General features: G+C 40.7%; 1 protein-coding gene across 1 annotated transcript; it reads right to left on the minus strand.

Annotated features, from left to right (window-relative positions):
• Positions 1-5,472: 5,472 nt before the first annotated feature.
• Positions 5,473-18,203, minus strand: LOC141014235 (protein NLRC3-like). The gene is made up of 8 exons (XM_073487946.1): positions 18,144-18,203; positions 17,239-17,389; positions 17,025-17,144; positions 15,951-16,030; positions 13,975-15,838; positions 12,397-12,570; positions 6,495-6,668; positions 5,473-5,817 (listed from the first exon to the last, which is right to left on the minus strand). Exons 2-8 carry the CDS (start codon positions 17,367-17,369, stop codon positions 5,592-5,594), a joined length of 2,769 nt encoding a protein of 922 aa, XP_073344047.1. The 5' UTR covers positions 17,370-17,389; positions 18,144-18,203; the 3' UTR covers positions 5,473-5,591.
• Between the last annotated feature and the right edge of the window lie 1,873 nt (positions 18,204-20,076).

Raw genomic sequence — 20,076 nt, forward strand, 5'->3', positions numbered from 1 at the left:
GTCCTGGAGCAGCTTCTTCACAGACATGTTGCTGCTGCAGTCGTCTTTGTGACACCAGAACAACTTTGTCACTTTCCTGATCGACTCTTTCCATAAAAACACACATCATCACAAACTCATGTGGAAGATGGAAGCTACGTTTCAGGACATCTCTTCACGTTTCACTCAGATAACTAAACTAAATAAACTCACAGAGTTATTTTCTGGACTAAACAGAACAATTCACCCGTCCAGCTTCTGGGTTCAAGTTTCTCTCTGACAGAACCGAGACGAGCTTCATCACCTTGTTAACTCTGTTAAAACACTTCATTCAAACTGGACACACATGAAATCAAACTCACCAAGTCTCGCTTTGTCTTTGCACAACCACGTCTGCTTTGGTGAAAATCAATCATCAGCTCACAGAGTAAAAATGTGGAAATATTCAGGCTCCGCGCCGTTTTCGTTTCGCCGCCACTGATGCCCGACTCGTCCTCTCTCCTCTGCCGCTTCACGTCTCTCCTGTCCCCGCCTGTCGTCTCTTCTCGTCCCCGGAGTCATAGTCCTGATCGGATCCACACCGTCCCCCCTGTCTTCACACTGACCTCTGTCGGCCTCAGAGCTTGTGTCTGGTCCCGGTCCGGTGTTCACTGGGAGGTGGTTGAGCCCGGTTGAACTGAGCCCCGTTGCCCGCAGCGACTCCCCTCGTGCCCCGCGGTCCAGGCAGTAACGGCCCGCTGAGCTAATGAGCTAACGGCAGCGAGCTAAAGCCAAGAACAGCTGCTACAGCCGCTGCTGCTCACTCCGCTGCTGCTGTCCGACTATATTTGTTGAGCCGTCTTACAATTCTGCTCATATTTTACAAAAATCACACGTTTATCTGCGCAGCGACCAGAGTTTGTTGGTTAATGCTACAACGGTTATTTCAGCCGCTCGGCCGCCATCTTGGCCGCAGCCGCCGGTTCAGTCCCGTCTCATCCAGCCAGCGAGCGAGTCACGAATACAGTCCTGAATTAGTTTTCCTCCGAGTCACACTGAGCTCAGCTTTAATAGAATAAAACAGCAGCGGACTCACAGCAGCCTCGTTTCTTTCTGTCAGCACGAAGCTTCAAATGTTGAACTTTCTCTCATCTTTTCTTCTCGTCAGTCCAGAGGCAGCAGGGGAGAGGAGCTGCGCATGCGCGTCACCTGCACCTGCAGGAACAGGAAGTAATAATTACTAAATAAAATGAAAACAGTCTTTCTGTCGACTCAATATTTCTTTTGATCATTTGTATTTTATTATAATACAGTCTGTGTTATTTTCAGTGTGTGCTGATTGTTTGAGGAAAGGATTTATGTGTTAAAAGGCCTCATAACTGAGGCGATGAAGGCAGCAGCCACTGTGGTAACAAGCAGCAGTTTGAAGGATTGTTACTGTGAACCAGCAAAGTCCAACAAAGCCTCCACCACATTTCTGAACCCTGGTTTCGGTCCGGTGCCTCTTTATCCACCGACAGATTCTCTGAGAAATTATAAAAGAGGACGACATCGATTTTGTTTTTTGTCTCACTTGATGTTCTTCATGGTGTTGGTGACACACATCAGTCATTTGAAGTAAATACATGTGTGCTGACCGACACTTTCTGGTGGTAACACACCAACAGATGCAGCCACGTGTCAGGAAACACAGTGAAGAAGACGACTGGCAGCGAGCAAACATGGATATTGTTGTGGAGACAGAATGAAGACTGAGGAACCAGAGAAAACATCAACATGTTTTGTATTTAAGAAACAAACAGGAGAGAGAAATATTATTTTAAGATGCCACAAATGTCCACCAGACTAATTCCTGCTGAGTGTTCTGGTGTCTGAACAAGATTGATGTGAAACGTTTCTTTAAATCTTTAGTTTTCTCTAAACACAGTTTAGTGTCAGCTGCTGCTCCACACTTTTACTCTCATGTTGGATTGAGCTCAAAATGACAGTCCAGCTGCTTTTATTTGACACAAACTGATTTTTCATGTGGATTTAGCAAAGTGAGACTTGTCCTGCTCAAGTTTTATTAAAAGTCAGAACAAACCCAGAGAATAGTCCAGTCACTTTTATTTCTATAGAGACAGATGATAACAGAAGTGATCTCAGAGCTCTTTTCATACAGAGCAGGTCTGAACTGGCTCTTTATAACATTAACAAAGACTCAATAGTTCATAAAAACAGTGGCAACACTTTACACTTTATCTAAATTCTCATGTAACTGTATGTAGTGATCACGGCTCCATACTGATCATTTCAACTGGGACTTTAACTTTGTTGTTGTTGTGAAGGGAAAAAGCCTGAAGAAGCACTCAACACAAACAGACGTGAACATAAAACACATCAAAATATAATAAAAAGATGTCAAACAAACACTAAAACCCAGCACGAGCTCACCAAAACAATCTGTATCAAAAGACGGTTAAAAAATCATTTTAAATCGAGTTCAATTAAATTATAATGACACTTGAGATGTTTGTAAAATGACGTCAGTCAGAAAGAAAGTACTGACGTCACCAGTTGAGTTCTCACCGCACACAGAACCTGGATCCATTCACACAAACCAGTCTGGGTCCAAACAGTGGAAATGGTGACTGGCAGGAAGCAGCTCCAGCAGGACCAGCAGAACATGAACGGTGCTGATGATGTTTGATTTGATTTGGATCAGTTGTCTTTTAAACTGTCCATAATGAGTCCAGCAGTGTCATTACCCACAATGCCACTTTCCACTCTTTCCACTAAGATGACAACTGCTGGTGAGAAAGCACATTTCCCAAAATTTTGAACCATTTTCTATTAGTCTTTTTTTAATTTTCCATTTCAGGAGTTCCTCCCATTCACAAATTACATCTAACTAATTTAAATGCAGTTTGTCAAATTTCCTTTTTAAGGTTGTTTTTTCTCTTCAACATGTAATTATGAGCCAAATATCAGACTAATGCAATAAAACAACTGTTTATGTGCCACTTTGTGTTTAATTGTAATTCTTGGTGAAATCATGGTCCATAGAAAAAGCTTCAGCTCTCAGTGACACAGTAGATCTGGAAGATGAGTCTGATGAACTGGTAGATTTGTCTGTTTTATGGCCTCATGCAGAACTTAATATCACATGTGCTGATCTTTAAATTTAACTTCAGACTTGTGTGCGTGAGGACGAGCAGTAAAGGACATCCTCCACATTTCTAGATTCAGTCCTGAACTGTAAGTTCACTTCTCACTGTTCATATTACACCAGGTTGTGCTGTCCCTCAATCTGTCATCATTTATGTCGATATATTTTACAGGTTCGATGTTTCCACCAAACATTTGTGATATAAAATGGCCCCATGCAGCTCGTCTGTCCTGATCCAAGTCTCCAGATTCCTGCTCTTTCCTGCTGATTTCTTCTTCTGGAAAATGACAAAATTTAGCAAAATATTCCTGAAAACAAAAATCTTCCCTTAAAAACTTTATAATGTAAAATAAATATAATCAGGTTTCTACATTTACACACTTTTTTCATGCTCCTATGTTTTATTGTTGATGGTCCCAGTGGGACTGAAACTGTAACTGTGCATCACAACCTTGTTCTGTGTTGTTGGACACATTTGAAGTGTGTTTCTGCTGAGAGGAAATCAAGTTTTTTAAATGCTCACTTTGTCTACATGGAAACAATGTTTTTCAATTCAATTCAAAGCAGAGCTGAGACAGAATTTACAGCATTAATAAAAGACATTACCACCAAAATATGTGACTCTGGTGTTTAATATTTGTGCATTGTTTGTTTGTTTTACAACATTTCCATCATATGAGAAGACTGTGTTACAAAACTATAAAAATACTAAATAACATCAGTGAAATCAACATGTTCTTCCTTTCATGGTCATCAGTTACAGCAACAAAACAATGCCATCATTCATTACATCATATATTACATCATAGATTCATCTGTTAAAATGTTGATTTTACATTAAAATGAATGTCAGTTAACATCTACAACATCTCTGATATCTTATTCAGTGGCAGTACACACAGAGTACTGCATTAATCTCCACTGTTATTCAGGAATATGTGGAGATTAACTGCACCAAGGAAATATCCAATTAAAAGTGTCAATGTACGATTATGTGGTGATAAACACGCCTCGATAGATTAATGTGTTGAGGCTCTTTGTGTTGAGAAGATGTGAGTGAATAAAAGAATAAAGATCCAGGTTCCAGGTGGAGGAGGTGTCTGAGTGTGGAGCAGAAGGAGTGGAGGAGCGTCAGTGTGTCTGCAGAGACTGTGTAGAAGGACAGAGCAGCAGCAGAGCAGTCCAGATACACTGATGATACTCTGTCACATCCAGAGGAACACAGGGACGATGCTGGACTGGACATTGTGTGTGACAGTGGAGCTGATCTCAGAGCAGTTCACACTGCAGCACTGACAGTCGTCTCCACTTGTTGTGATTGGTCCGTCAGTCACTGCTGGATGAAGCTCTCCTCTCCACTCCACCTCCCAGTAACACGGCCCAGTCAGAGCCTCTCCACCCACCAGCTGATGGTGCTGCTTCAACCTCTCTGGATCATCAGGACACAGCTGATCCTCTCAACACCTCCACCTTTCTCATCACTCTGACAGAGATCAGTTCCACCTGATGAGAGAAGCAGAGAGACAGTAAAGTGATAAATGAGTGTTTGCAGAGACTCCCTCCATCAGCTGTCAGTCAGTGATATAAAGACCAGCAGGACTTCAGTCCTGTTCAGACCACAAGTGGAGCGGCTGTGTAGCGTAGCCAGCTTCCTTTCAGCTCTCATGTTAACGTGTTGGAGTGAAGCTCACAGACCTGCAGACACTTTGGACATCAAGTCTGTTTACTCTGCAGGTTTCACTGAAGGACACAGTGGAAATAAACTGCTGACAGTCCCTGAACGCATCATTACTGCAGGAACAGAGAGATACTCACAGCTCACTTTAATGATGATTTACTGCTGTTAAAAACCAGAGTCTCACTCACATTTAAATATTTCATCTACTTTGGAAACATCACATGACAAATATGTAAATATGGAGTCTGTTATAAAAATATTTGGACAAATCAAATGACACATGGGCAGATATAAATATAACGTTAAAGGTCCTACACTGAACAGTAAAACATCAGCTGTGGTTTGTGGACTTCAGCAGAGGTTCTGGTCCGTATACAGACCACATGGTTACTAAATGTAATGATGGTTCTCTGAAATAAGAGCCAGTGATTTGCAGGCTTCAGTCAGACTGATCTGAGAGCTGTGACAAAGATGAACTGATCAGTTGTTCAGTGTTGAAATGAGAGAACAAACACTTTGAGATCAGATTTGATGCTCCGACAGTTTGATGAATGAGGACACTGTCTCTATACATCCTGTGATGCTGTCAGCTGTGATCCAGCTTTATTTCCTGTAGACATGAACATAACAACAACAGTCGTCTTCACATCGACTCAAACACACGATCACAACAAGCTTCTGGCTCGTCTGATTGGCTGACTGCTCTCTCTCTGTCTTTCTGTCCAATCATGAAGCCTGTCACCGTTCTCCTCTCACAGCTTCACTGAGGAAAGCAGGAAATACTGGATCTTTACTTTGATACTGTGTTTAGTACAATACTGCTGAAACCAGCATGAACTGACTCCAACCCTCTACTGACCACAGAGTCTCCAGTCTACAGTCTGGACTCTCCTTCAGATCACACAGCAGCTTCACATCTGAATCCTGCAGGTTGTTTCCCCACAGCCACAGCTCTCTCAGATGGGAGGGGTTGGACTTCAGAGCTGAGGCCAGAGAAGCACAGCTGATCTCTGACAAACTGCAGTGACTCAATCTGAATAAAGAATAAATGATGGAGATAAAAATCCATTTATAATCCAATCAGATGTGTTCAGGTTTTAAATGTGTAGCTCAACATTACTGTGTCCTCATCAATGAGCTTTTCTCTAAAATGAGTAGAGTAACTTTGTCATTGTGTTATTGTGGATCATCATCAGCCTTCTACAGACATCATCCACATGTCAGCACAACATTCACACAGCTGTTCATGTCAACACAGATTAATAACATGCTGCTGATCTCAGTCAGGTCTGTTATTAGAGGAGAAAAACTGAATTTTCTTTTAAACATCTTCTTTTGAAAATATGCTTTGATCTGTGTGTGTTCTGTAGGATCAATATCAATGATCAGACATTATTTGTGAAAACACATTGACATCAACAGAAATCTAAATATTTCTACTTCAGCTTCTCAACTTCATCAATTTAAATCAAATGTTAGTTCAGTTCTTCTATTAACAGATTAAAGTATAAACATTAATTTACTTTAACAACTAACTGAACATTTTCTACAGTTTCTTGAAGAAACAGAAGTCTTTTGTGACTGAAGAAGAAATTTAGTTCAAGAAAATTGAAAATATGAACCAAAGGAAATCTATAACTTTATCAATGTAAGTTATGTATGAATGTAAACTCAGATATTAGTTAGCAGTAACAGAGTCAGTGAACTGACCTCAGAGTCTCCAGTCTACAGTTTGGACTCTGTAGAAAATCACACAGCAGCTTCACTCCTGAATCCTGCAGCTTGTTGTTACTCAGGTTCAGCAGTCTCAGATGGGAGGGGTTGGACTTCAGAGCTGAGGCCAGAGAAGCACAGCTGATCTCTGACAAACTGCAGCTCAACAATCTGAATAAAGAATAAATGATGAAAGTTTAGAAGACAATGTTCCTGCTTGAAATCATTCAGTGTTTAATAATCTGTTCAGAGCTGAAGAAGGTTCAGAATGTAGAAGTTTAGAAAATGGAAACTCCAAACACCTGAACCCAACAGGATGCAGGTTCAACACTGTCAAATACACAAAGTGACAAAACAAGTATATGGTTACTCAAGGTGCCTAAATGTGTCCAGTTCATTACTGAGGAAGTCAGTGGTAGAGTTTATGATTTGAATTCTTGGATATAAAAAAAGCTGGTGTGCAAATTTTTATTGCGGTCCCAGTAATATTTGTTGTTAGCGTGCACTGAAGTAGCAGATCACATGATATTTTCATGCAGTTTTAATTAAAAAGGTTATATCCTGACACGTCAGAGTGAGTAAAAAGACTTCATGTAAGTCTTCAAGTCAAAAAAGTCAAACTAAGTCCACAAAAGTGATCAAAAGTCAACATGTAACATTTCAAGCACATAAAATGTCTTTCACTTAAATTCTGCTCCTCGGCTCTTTTCTAATTAGACGTACACGTAGAGCATCTTTATAATAAACATCATGAATTGATAACATGAAGCCTTTTATGTGATAAGCAGGATGCTGCTTCTTCTGTAACAATGAAGTTAAAAGGACCATAGACTTGTGTGATTATATGTGGGGAGGGGTTTTCTTAAGCCTGTGGTCTGTGCCTGTGTGTGTTTGCTGCACATCTCTGAGGAACAAATACAGAAACACACAATCACAAACAGCAGCAACACTTTCTAGTAAATTACCAGTGTTTTGTCAGATTCACTTACAGAATCCTGCCAAAATAGGACAGATGGTGAAAGGATATGTAGCCAGATCAAGGCCAAGAGGTTTGTTCATTTGGAGAAAATAAATGTGTTGAAAAAATAAAACTTGAAAGTTCAAGTTTTGATCTTGAATCATAAAAAAATCAAAAACATTTTCAAAATAAAAACAAGTGAAGTAAAAGGTTAATTTCAATCTAAATGATTTGGATTTAATTCTGATATTCTTCTGAATAGATTATTTATTTTTTATTTTCACTTATATCATTTCATATTTGAGGTGTTATTTTTTCATCTGGCTCCATGAAAGGATCAGTAGAAATCATAAGCTGGCCATGGAGGACCACAGCACGGGGCGCTCGGTCTGGACAGCCCAGTTGGACACCTAAAACAAGCAGGTAGCACTTGGCAGCACGTCAGCCTCCTGCGTGTCCCACACAAGTGAGAGAGGAGACAATTATCAATAAAAGGAAAGTTTCACACAAAGTTATGTGAATTTTGGAAGCAATGTTTTCTTTTTGGCAGCTGTTTCACCCATTTTCAGGGGCAAAGTGAGTGGAGCAGAGCATTAGTGACACAGGGACGAGTGGCAAACGTCAGGCAGGGTTGTTGGCACATGCTCAACTCTCCCTCTGAGTTGGGTTGCCAGGTACCACGACACATACCCCCACACAGGACCTGAGAAGACCTTTTTGATCTGTATCACTATGAAAATGGGAGATTAATAGAGGCGTGACGATACACTCAGCTCATGAGATGAGACGATACACGATATTAGGTTCATGAGAACGAGAGGAGATTTTAACACTATTTTTAAAAAAACTTCTTAAAAATGTTATTTGATCAAAAGTTACAAAAAGCAAAACAATGCAGGTCCATTTTGAAATGTTTTAACTAGTAATCATCTTGTAATGAATGTGACTTCAGCTCTACTTTGTGACTGAGTATGAATTATCATATGCAGTAAAAGACACAAACAATATGTAAGAACTGTAAAAGGTTTCACCACAAACTCAACTGACTGGCTTCTCTCCTGTATGATTTCTCATGAGTCTCTTCAGACCTTATAACTGTGCATGAACTATGTGTGAGCTTCTAACTTCTAATTGAAGCTGTGTGACCTTCTAACTGAACTCCTCTCCACAAATTGAAAGTGAAAAATAAAAACTGTATAAATAACAAAAATGAATAACACTAACTTTTTCTCAGTCGTCTTGTTTTAAGTGCAAACAATAATCAAAGTAGTTCTCTCTCAACACTTAAAGTGCAAACAGAGACTGACATGATTTCCCTCCAAGCATGATACAGAGCTGAGAGCTGGCTACAACTACACTGCCCAGCCTAAGATATGGTCACGTTCTTGTTCAAGAATATGAGCATGTCTACGTTTTCTGGCAGCAGTTGAGACCTTTGGGCACTAACTATGTCTCCTGCAGTTGAAAAGACACGCTCACTTGGAGCGGAGGTAGCAGGGATGGAAAGGTATGCTATCTGTGTAGAGGTTCAGGACCACTGGGATGGTGAACTTTGACTCCAATGTGTGGAGGAGTCGCCAGTTTTCCACCATGGGAAATGGCCTCATGTCAAATGCAATGAAAACACTGATGTCTTTCGTTATTGCTGTGGCTCGAGCACTTGACTGTGGAAGTTGAGATGTAAAAGCATTTGTCAGTGTTGTCCGGCCTTTCAGTGTTTTCTTCACAGGCACGGTTGATTTCAGTAGAGAGCTGTGGTGGTTCTGTAGGTGTCTTTGCATAGTGCTCGTGTTAGCCGCGGTGTACGGCACTATTTTCTTACAGTTCTTACATATTGTTCGTGTCTTGTCTGTCAGTCTGACGCCGTTTATTGTTTCCATCAGGCACCAAAATGCTGCCACACAAACGACTTAAAAGTGGCGGGGGCATCTTCTATGCTAATTTCAAGTTCAACATCAGACACGTTTTAATAACATGAGATCTCGTGACACAAGATCTCGTCACACCCTGAGATATTAACAGGAGAAATGACCAAACGGGAGCACAGCAGGTGAAAGGCTTAAAAATAGGGAAAGACTCCTGTCTCACTTCCTGGTAGACAGGACGTAGACACCTGAACACAACAAGATGGAAGTTAAAATACAACTATTAGTTATGTAAAGATATAGTGGAGTCATGGTGTCCTGAACACAGAATGACGTCACACTCTCAGTGTGTGTGTTGTGATCTGAGCTGTGTGCATGTTAGTGCATGTGAGTGCCTCCCTGTCGCCTCATTTTGGATCCCACTTATCTTGCTAAGATTGGCCCTAGTCTGCCTCTGATTATCTCACCCTGATATTCTTACCCTAACCCAAACCAGTCTCACTCCTCATGTCTGAACCAACAGAGGCAACAGCAGTAGGATCCATAATAACGCCTCTCTGTCGTCCCTGGTACTTTCTTAACATGGTGGCAGGGACACAAACTTTATCATATTACAGCTAAACAGTGAAAATATATTTCTGAGAGAACGAGGAACTTGATTCATATTTGGTCAACACTGCCTCAACACTGACAAACTGCAGCCCCTCAATCTGAATAAAGAATAAATGATGGAGATGAAAATTAATTTATAATCCAATCAGATGTGTTCAGGTTTTAAATGTGTAGCTCAACATTACTGTGTCCTCATCAATGAGCTTTTCTCTAAAATGAGCAGAGTAACTTTGTCATTGTGTTATTGTGGATTAGGGGTGGGCGATATGGGCAAAAAATAATATCTCGATATTTTGGGGGATTTTGGCGATAACGATGATCAGTCGATATCCTTTAAAATTCAAGAATATTTGTGTCCAGACCGATCCCCTGAAAACGACTGAAAACGCTGTAGTTCATATTCCAGGCCTATGGGTGGCGCTTGAAATTCACCAAAAACGGAGAAGAAGAGACGGCGCGAGCACAAAAAGCTTGCGCGCTGTAAACAAACAGACAGTAGACGGAGAAACCGAACCCAACAAGAAGAAGACGAAAATGGCCAGTGCAAGGAAACCAGAATCATTTGTGTGGACCGATAATGAGGTCGAACTGATGCTGCGACTCACACTCGACTACAAGGCGAGTAAGTTGCAAGAAACACGCACACAAGCGCGTAGTCCGCCATTGTTGTTGTTGTTGTTGTTGTTATGAGACGTCGCGGGGTTCAGAGGTCGAGGGGTGGGGCGAAGCCTGCCATGCTGTAGACAGCGCTGCTGCACCGTGTATTAAGTGGATGTGAGGAGTTTCCGCGTTCGTTTCAATATTTTTGGTAATTTAAATACTCGATAATGGAAATTTGCACATCGTCAAAAAAAAAAAATGACGATATTATCGCCAACGATATATATCGCCCATCCCTATTGTGGATCATCATCAGCCTTCTACAGACATCATCCACATGTCAGCACAACATTCATACAGCTGTTCATGTCAACACAGATTAATAACATGCTGCTGATCTCAGTCAGGTCTGGAACTAGAGGAACATCATTAAATAAGACATGTAGGGCTGTAAAGCCTGTGTAATTAAAGGAGAGGTCCACATTTACTGAAGTCTGTATAAAATAAAAAAACAAATTAAAGTTAAAATACATCTTAAAACTTTTACAAACATTTGATTTATTTGCAATGAATCATATTTTGTGTTGCCATCTACTGGTCAGCAGTAATTCACAGTCAACAAAATTCTTCAGCCTTGGAGACAATTGGTCTGTAAGTAATGTGTATAAATAATTATCAAACACATTTTTTTTTAAAGAAATGTCAGGTAACATTTTACAGCACAGTACACAAAAATGTGACAAGTTACTAAGAAACGAGTGAGGAATGAATCAAACCACCTGATAATCAATGAACTGCTAAGAAATCTCTTTTTTTTCTTTTTTTTGAAGGTCGTTTTGGTTTCAGAACAAACTGAACTGAACTGTCTACTGTAGCACTTGATCAACGACTATTACTTCGACTAAACATAAAAAAGAAACCTGAAAGAAATGTCCTTTGTTTTGTGGATTTTGTGTGTTTTTATGAGTATTTAAATATATGCATGAGAACGAGCTCGACCCTCCCTACACACTCAAAACTCCTCAACACTGAACAGACAGTGACTGATGTCAGTCTGAAGTTTCACTTCACTTGTTGGGGAACTCAGAAAGTAACTTAGCATTAAGTAATTAGTACAAATGAATCATCACTAGTGTTTGTCCTCTAAGCAGCTGGTTTATCAGGAACGACTCATGAAGAAAGTGGTCAGTATGTTGATTCATGGATATTTATGAACTAATCATGACATCATTTTTTATTAATATAGTATCTCCCAGTCTGTTCTTCAGAAACTCATCATTATCTATTAAATATTGTAGTAACTACTCTCATTTTGTGTAGAACGTTGTAAAGTGTCATTGAAAGTCATTTAATAAACTTTTCTATTGTTTTGGTCAAACTATGAGTATAATACTGATAATGTTTGTCAAATGATGAAGTCAAAACAGTTTGAAACATTCTGTTCTGATTAACATTTGCTATTTACATCAGAGGTCCAGCTGATCTACAGTAGATGGACAAATACCACCACAGGTAAGAGGACAACATATATTTTATACCATGGTCTGGGTGAAAACTGGATCCTGATTGGCTGCAGGCTGTCCATAAACTTTTGGTATACCAACACCTCTGGAAGTACTCGAGTAGTTCAAGTGAAACTGTCCGTTCTAAATTAATGATCCCGTTTCTAAAATGAGTGGGACTGGCATCAGCTGGATGCTAACACTTACAAGTTAGAAATAAACTGAATGAAAATAAATAAATAAATAAATAAATAAAAACACTGAATAGAGTCCTTCAGTGCAGCCTCCTCTGAACACCACAGGATGGAGCCACTTGGATACACAGAAAATGAATATATGGAAAAACAAGACAATGAACTGACCCCAGACTCTCTAGAGCACAGTTTTGACTCTCCAGTCCAACAGACAGGAGCTTCACTCCTGAATCCTTCAGACTGTTGTCACTCAGGTCCAGCTGTCTCAGATGGGAGGGGTTGGACTTCAGAGCTGAGGCCACAACTTCACAGTGAGTCTCTGAGAGTCCACAGCCAGAAAGTCTGTCATGACACAGATATTACAAAAATGTTATTATGAAAGAGGACACTTTATATTTACTTCATGCATTTGATGTCAAAACAGTTTGAAACATTCAGTTCTGATTGACATTTGCTATTTACATCAGTGGTTCAGCAAACCTTCATCTGATCTGTGTTTGACATGAAACAGTTATTCTCATCACTCTCTAAAACCTGCAGACTTTAAATCTTTGTTTTATTTTAATCTTGCAGATGAAGGAAGAGAAAATGTAGTTACATTTGGGTTTCCATGATGTCCACAGTCTGTCAGTGTGATCTGATCCTGTGTCTTTGGCCAAAAAGTTAGATTAGTTTATGCCCAACACAGTGTTAGCATGAGGGTGAGAGTGCCAAAATTAACATCATCGCACGTCTTGTGTCGAGCATGTGGGCTCCACAAATCATGTTGCTGAATGATCGTGTACCTCCCGAATTCAACATGGATGAGCTTGAAGTTTGAAAAACCATCTTAGAAATCTACATTTACATGATTAATATTTTGCCAGCTAATACAGATGTGATTCAGAACAGTTGACTTCTATAAAGACTTGTATGATTTACACTTTTATGGTGTTGCCATTGGTGATTTTGATTTATACACCTGCTGTCTTTTCAGATGCTATTGTACATTGCAGTCCTGAACATTCACACTTCTTTATTCTTCACGTTTCATCTAGTTGTTGGTTCAGTTTCGGTGTTTTCCTTTCCAGCTGTATGTCTCTTCTGTGTAACTACACTGAGAGCAATGATAAACTGGAGTCAGATTCCTTGTATGTCAACACATATTTGGCCAAATAAAGCTGATTCTGATTCTACAGAACAAAAATACACAAAGATTAAAACTAAATAAGAGTCAAGTCAGAAAAAGATCTCATGTCATGTATAAAAGGTAAAGTAGAAGCTTTAATTTGAGCTGGAACTTCTTGGTCCATTTGCTCACTGTGAAATGTCTCTAAACCGACATAATGAGAACAATAACTGCATGAAAGAAATTCTCAAGGACTTTAGAAACATCACATGAAAAATGATACAGATCTTATTTTAAACTCTTCAGTATAGTGGTTAAAAAAACCTCTTTCATTAGTTTCACCAGGGTTTCTTCTATCACCCAAAGAAAGATTCATAGAAGAAAAACTGTCACATTTAATGATCATTAGAAATAAATGGAATAACTGAGTTCAACAACCTGACAGCTATAAACACATCCAACTGAAACATCTACATTGTTGCACTCATGGTAACTGAAACATTATTTAAAATAATCACAATTGTATTTAAAAATGTAAGCGCTATTTCAAAATAAATTATTTTATAGTTTGTATATCTGAAGAATTAAACTGCTAATCTACACTGATTTATAATGTTGATAATCACATCTGGACTCACACAGCCGTCCTGCAGTTCCTCACAGCTGGAATCAGTCTCAGTCGTCCCTCCTTTGATGTGTTGTACTTCCTCAGGTCCAACACATCCAGAACCTCCTCTGACATCTGCAGCATGTAGGCCAGAGCTGAGCAGTGGATCACAGAGAGGTTCTTCTCTGATCTGTTCTCTGACTTCAGGAACTCTTGGATCTCCTGATGAACTGAGTGGTCGTTCATCTCCATCAGACAGTGGAAGATGTTGATGCTTCTGTCAGGAGAGATCTTATCTCTGTTCATCTCCTTCAGGTTCTTGATGGCTCTCTGGATGATTTCTGGACTGTTGTCTGTCTGACCCAGCAGACCTCCTAAGAGTCTCTGGTTGGACTTCAGAGAGAGGCCATGAAGGAAGCGAACAAACAGGTCCAGGTGACCATTTTTACTTTCAAGGGATTTCTCCATGACGCTCCTCAGGAAGTCATCCAGGGATGAGTAACGGGTCTCCACGCCATCAACAACTCTACCAAAAAACTTAGAAATCTTCTCAAGAAAAGACTTTGATTTTCCCAGGAAGTCCTTCAGTACCTCTGTGTTCCTGCTGGTGTAACAGTGGAACATGTAGACTGCAGCCAGAAACTCCTGAACGCTCAGATGAACAAAGCAGTAGACTGTTTTCTGGAAGATCACACTCTCTCTTCTGAAGATCTCTGTACAAACTCCTGAGTACACCGAGGCCTCTGTGACATTAAGACCACACCGCTCCAGGTCTTCTTGGTAGAACATGATGTTTCCTGTCTCCAGATGTTCAAACGCCAGCCTCCCCAGCTTCAGAAGAACTTCCCTGTCAGCCTCCGTCAGCTCCTGTGGACTCGTCTCACGTCCCTCATCGTACTTCTGCTTCTTCCTCTTTGTCTGAACCAGCAGGAAGTGTGAGTACATGTCAGTCAGGGTCTTGGGCAGCTCTCCTCTCTGGTCTGTAGTCAACATGTGGTCCAGAACTGTAGCAGTGATCCAGCAGAAGACTGGGATCAGACACATGATGTGGAGGCTCCTGGAGGTCTTGATGTGTGAGATGACTCTGCTGGACAGATCTTCATCACTGAACCTCCTCCTGAAGTACTCCTCCTTCTGGGCGTCAGTGAAGCCTCGTACTTCTGTTACCCTGTCAACACGTGAAGGAGGGATCCGATTGGCTGCTGCAGGTCGGGAAGTTATCCAGACGAGAGCCGAGGGAAGCAGCTTCCCCTCGATGAGGTTTGTCAGCAGCGCGCTGACTGATGACTCCTGTGTGACATCAGACACGACCTCATAGTTCTTGAAATCCAGTGAAAGTCTGCTTTCATCCAGGCCGTCAAAGATGAACAGAAGTTTACAGACAGCGAGCTTCTCTGCTGTCACCTTCTGTAATGTTGGATGGAAAACATGGAGCAGCCTGAGAAGACTGTACTGCTCATCTCTGATCAGGTTCAGCTCCCTGAACGAAAGCAGAACCAGCAGACTGACATCTTGGTTTTCGGAGCCCTCTGCCCAGTCCAGAGTGAACTTCTGCACTGAGAAGGTTTTTCCAACGCCAGCGACGCCGTTGGTCAGAACCACTCTGATGCGTCTCTGTTGGTCAGGTGAGGCTTTAAAGATGTCGCTGCACTTGATTGGAGTCTCATGGAGGGTCTCCATCTTGGAAGCTGTCTCCAGCTGTCTCACCTCATGTTGGGTATTAACCTCTTCACTCTGTCCCTCTGTGATGTAGAGCTCAGTGTAGATCCTGGTGAGGAGGGTTCCACTTCCTGTTCCATCACTTCCTGTTTCATCACTTCCTTCAGTCACACGTTCACATCTCCTCCTCAGACTGATCTTATGTTCATCTAAAGCCTCCTGCAGAACACTATCAGCTGAAGGAGAAGAAAATATTCTGGGATTAAATTGAGAGCAAGAATCTTCATTAAATCAAAAAGTTCCTTTTTTCAGACATGAAGACATCAGCAGACAGATGTACAGTCTTACTTTGTACAGTGTTGGTCTGACTGACTAACACTGGACAGCAGGACAGCTGCTCCTCCACAGAAACACTTCCCTCTGTCTTTCTGAAGAGATAAAGGAAAATCCCTCAGATTAGAAATCACAGATCAGTCTGACAAAAGAGAAGACAGACTGTAAACATAAGTATGTCTTCTCCAAGCTCTGAATCTGGACTGAACTCCCAATCACTAACAGTTTGTTTTTGTCTGAGTCACAGTGGAGCAGTTTGCATCATTTGATTTCAGTAAACAAACTTATTTTAATGGGAAATTTTATCACACAAACAAAAAGGACCACAAAACATGACCTCATTAGCAGCTATTAAAAACTTAAACCATACTGGACAAAGTACATGGCCACGCTTAGCACAATATACCCTCCTCTTTTTTCAACAACTGTGTTTGATGAAAAGGTTTTATGAAGATAAAAACAATGTCAGAGTGAAGATTTTGGGACAGTTTCCATGAGATACTTCCAGCCCTCATCAATGGAGCCTCTTCCTTTGCAAAGATATAGAAGAAATCCTCACTTGTCATTAAAGCAGAACATAAATCCCTCATTTGTGTAATTTATCTATCTGTAAAATACTTCGTGCTCCTCATCCTGACATTCAGTGAAAGTTGTAATTCCTCTCTTTTTAACAGATCATTTGATCATCTGCAGTAAAGACATTGGGACGACTTCTGCTCGTTTTCATTCATCAGTAATTCTTCCATCGCAGCAAAACACGTTGCATCAGCCATCAAACTCCTGAAGGTTTAACTGAGCAAACTAAACACTTTTAAGACTAAATTTCTGTAACAAACAAACGATGAATGAACTTGAAGTATCTCACTAGCCAACAATATTTAGGCTACACCCCATGATGCAACACTCTGGTGTATTCAAAAAGAATATCTGATGTTGACACATAATTGTCTCGTCCCTGCGTATAATACAAATCACAAAGTTTTGAAATGTAATTTCCAGAAAAAGTATTTGTCCTATATTTGGGCAGCTACAGTCATATAATGGTAATGATTTAATTATATAAACTGAAGTTAGTATCAGTTCTCTTACTGTGTGTGTGAGGGTCCAGGTTCATTACTGAACTCTGGAACTAAACCTTTGGACCGGTCACTCTTCATAGACAGACAGCTGGAGACTGGAGACTCTTCTCTCCGTCTGTGGTACTGACTTCTGGAAACACCAACATGTTTGTATTTATTTCATGTCAATACACAAATTGCTGATATTGACAGTTTGGTGATTAAAAACATGGCAGTCTTCTTACTGTGTGTCTGAGGGTCCAGGTTCATTATTGAAGTCTGGAGGTGTTTCTTTGGACCGGTCACTCTTCATAGACAGACAGCTGGAGACTGGAGACTCTGCTCCGTCCTCTTCTTCCTCCACACAATCACTCATCTTCTGCACTTCAGAAAGCACTGAGGTAAATATGTAGCACATGGAAGGAGAACAACATGAAGACAAGGAGGACAAACAGGTGAAACAAGATGCAGAGGAGGAGGGTGTAAAATGTAATAAAATGATTGTTCTGGCATCTTTCACTTAAAATTTCTACAGAAAACATTGTGTCTTTGCAACTGGGTTTCATCTTTTAAATGTCAGAGGTTAAATGTCTAACAGAATCTAGTTCTTAGTGTTAAGTTATAACAAAATATGTTAATACTGAAACAGCAATCTGGATCCTTCTGACCAACAGGACAGTACAGGATCTACTGTGGTACAACACAATATCTTCAATGAGTGAACAGTGAAGTCCAAGTCCATGAAACAGACTTTAATCGAGGCTTCATTAGTGAAAACTTTTACTGTTAAACTATTTTGTCAGGTGAACCTGAAGTGGGAGACAAAATATTGACAATAAAATTCATAAAACAAAACTGCTGTCGTCTTCTGGACTTGAGTCAGTCTGAGAAATAAGCAACATAACACTGACTGAGCTCAGAGCACAAGAGTCACAAGAAAAGTCTGTCAAGTTTTAATCATTTCATACTTCTTTTCTCAACCCAGACTGAAGGAGGAAGTCACACACACACACACACACACACAGTCAGTTTTCTTTAAATATGAGCTTGTTGTCTCTTGTTCAATGTGAATTTTGTAGCCGATCCCGCTGTTCTCACAGATGAATCAGAGACTTTGACTGTAAAACAATAATGTAGAAATAAAACTCACCTCTGCCTCAGACGTCTTTTCCTCCACCTGCTGCTGCTGTCGACTCAAAATGGAGTCTGAACACTTTCACTTTCATGTCTCCTCCCTGCAGGCCGCAGACCTCAATGTGGGCGGAGTCAAACGTTTAACTCCGCCCACTCTCCAACATTTGACGTCACCGTGATGCTTCCTGCTCGGTTTTCCTGTTTTCCTGTCTCTTTCCTCGGTTCTGTTTCCGCTTCGGTATAAATAATGGAAGGAAGCGTGACTTTTATAATGTTGTTCATATAATTTTAGGTGTATCGTTAGGTCATGTGAATTAGCTGCAAACTTTATATTTACATGTACAGTAAATATGCTCTATGAATATATCAGTGATTTTTTTGTTTTGTTATTAAGAGCATATCTTGTCTTTTTGATTTTAAAATCACAACAATACAACTCAGAAATAGGATGCTTTATGAGCCTCTGGTCATATTTTATTATTTCTCTATATGTAATATTATTATATGGTATTATAATAAACGCATTGTGCGTGTTTTCTTTTCAGTTTTACTTATAGTTCCTCTATGCATATATTCAGCCTATATTTCTCTGGACTATGAGTAACTAACATGAACCAATTTCACATTTGTGTTAATTCTTCTTAATGTTGGAGTAATTGCCCTACAGCCCTACACTGTAATATAACTCTCTCCTGCCCTTGTCCACCCTGAACTCCTCGTCTCCTCAGCTTTCCAAATTGATATTGAATAAAAACAAGACACATTTTTTGATTTGACATTTTTCCCTTATTTATAGCGCAATGTATTTCATTTAATCTTATAATGTTACTTTACTGTTGTGTCTCTTTCAGAGTTCACAATCATCAAATGTGGCTTGAGTTGTCGAAAGACAACACACTTTCATTGCTGCTATTGCGAAGCAACAATAATCAGCAGGGCTCGATTTCTCCCTGATTAGGAGCCGCTGGACGATCTTGGTCCATGATCCCGGTCCATCAGGTGCTGAGAACTTGAGCCCTGTTGATCATCACAAACTCATGTGGAAGATGGAAGCTACGTTTCAGGACATCTCTTCACGTTTCACTCAGATAACTAAACTAAATAAACTCAAAAATATGCGGAGAAGAGAAACATTCACATATATGTTTTATGTATTTTAAATAAAGAGAGAAATCCAACCGTCCAGCTTCTGGGTTCAAGTTTCTCTCTTCTCCAGAACTGAGGCGACCGCCGGTGGCGCCAGAGCCTGACGCAGGCTACAGCTAGCTAGCTAGCTAGCAGCACCCGCAGCCGCTGACGGCTTTTTCTACATGTTGAACTAAAAACAGACGCTTTGTCGCTAAACGTCCATCAGCTGGTGAGCACTGCATCACTTCACATCACCTGGTTCTGGTTCTGGTGCTTCCTCAGCCTCTTCCTCCTCCTTTTCTCGCCGCCTGACGCTTTGATCCTTCGACGCATCTTCGCCGTCCAACTCGGACAGACGTTGACGCTCTGGCCCCGCCCACGGCCACGGGCCACGTTACGTACGTACGTCACCGTCACGGTCATTGTTGCCAGGGGTCCGTTCCATAAAGCAAGCTCAGAAAAGCGGCGCTTAATGTGAAAAACCTGACTTGAATAAGCCTAACAAATGAGATGAGGCTAAAGCGGTTCCATAAAGGCCAAGCCACGTCTACGCAATCAGACTAATTCAAAACAGGCTCAGCAAGCCAGACTAATTGCGTGTGCATGCCATTCATAAGCAGCCCATAAGGTCGAACACAGATCAACCGGATTCACAATGGCGAAATGTCATAAAGATCGAGCGGCAATATTCACTGCCTCGGAGCAGTCACTGATAATGGAGGCTTATGAGGAATTTAAACCTCTAATAACTAAGAAAGGTAATACAGCAGCAATAAATAAAGCCAGAGAGAAAGGCTGGCAGGAAATTGCTGATCGATTAA

Source organism: Pagrus major, chromosome 19, assembly GCF_040436345.1.
Source record: "Pagrus major chromosome 19, Pma_NU_1.0".
NCBI classification, from domain to species: domain Eukaryota; kingdom Metazoa; phylum Chordata; class Actinopteri; order Spariformes; family Sparidae; genus Pagrus; species Pagrus major.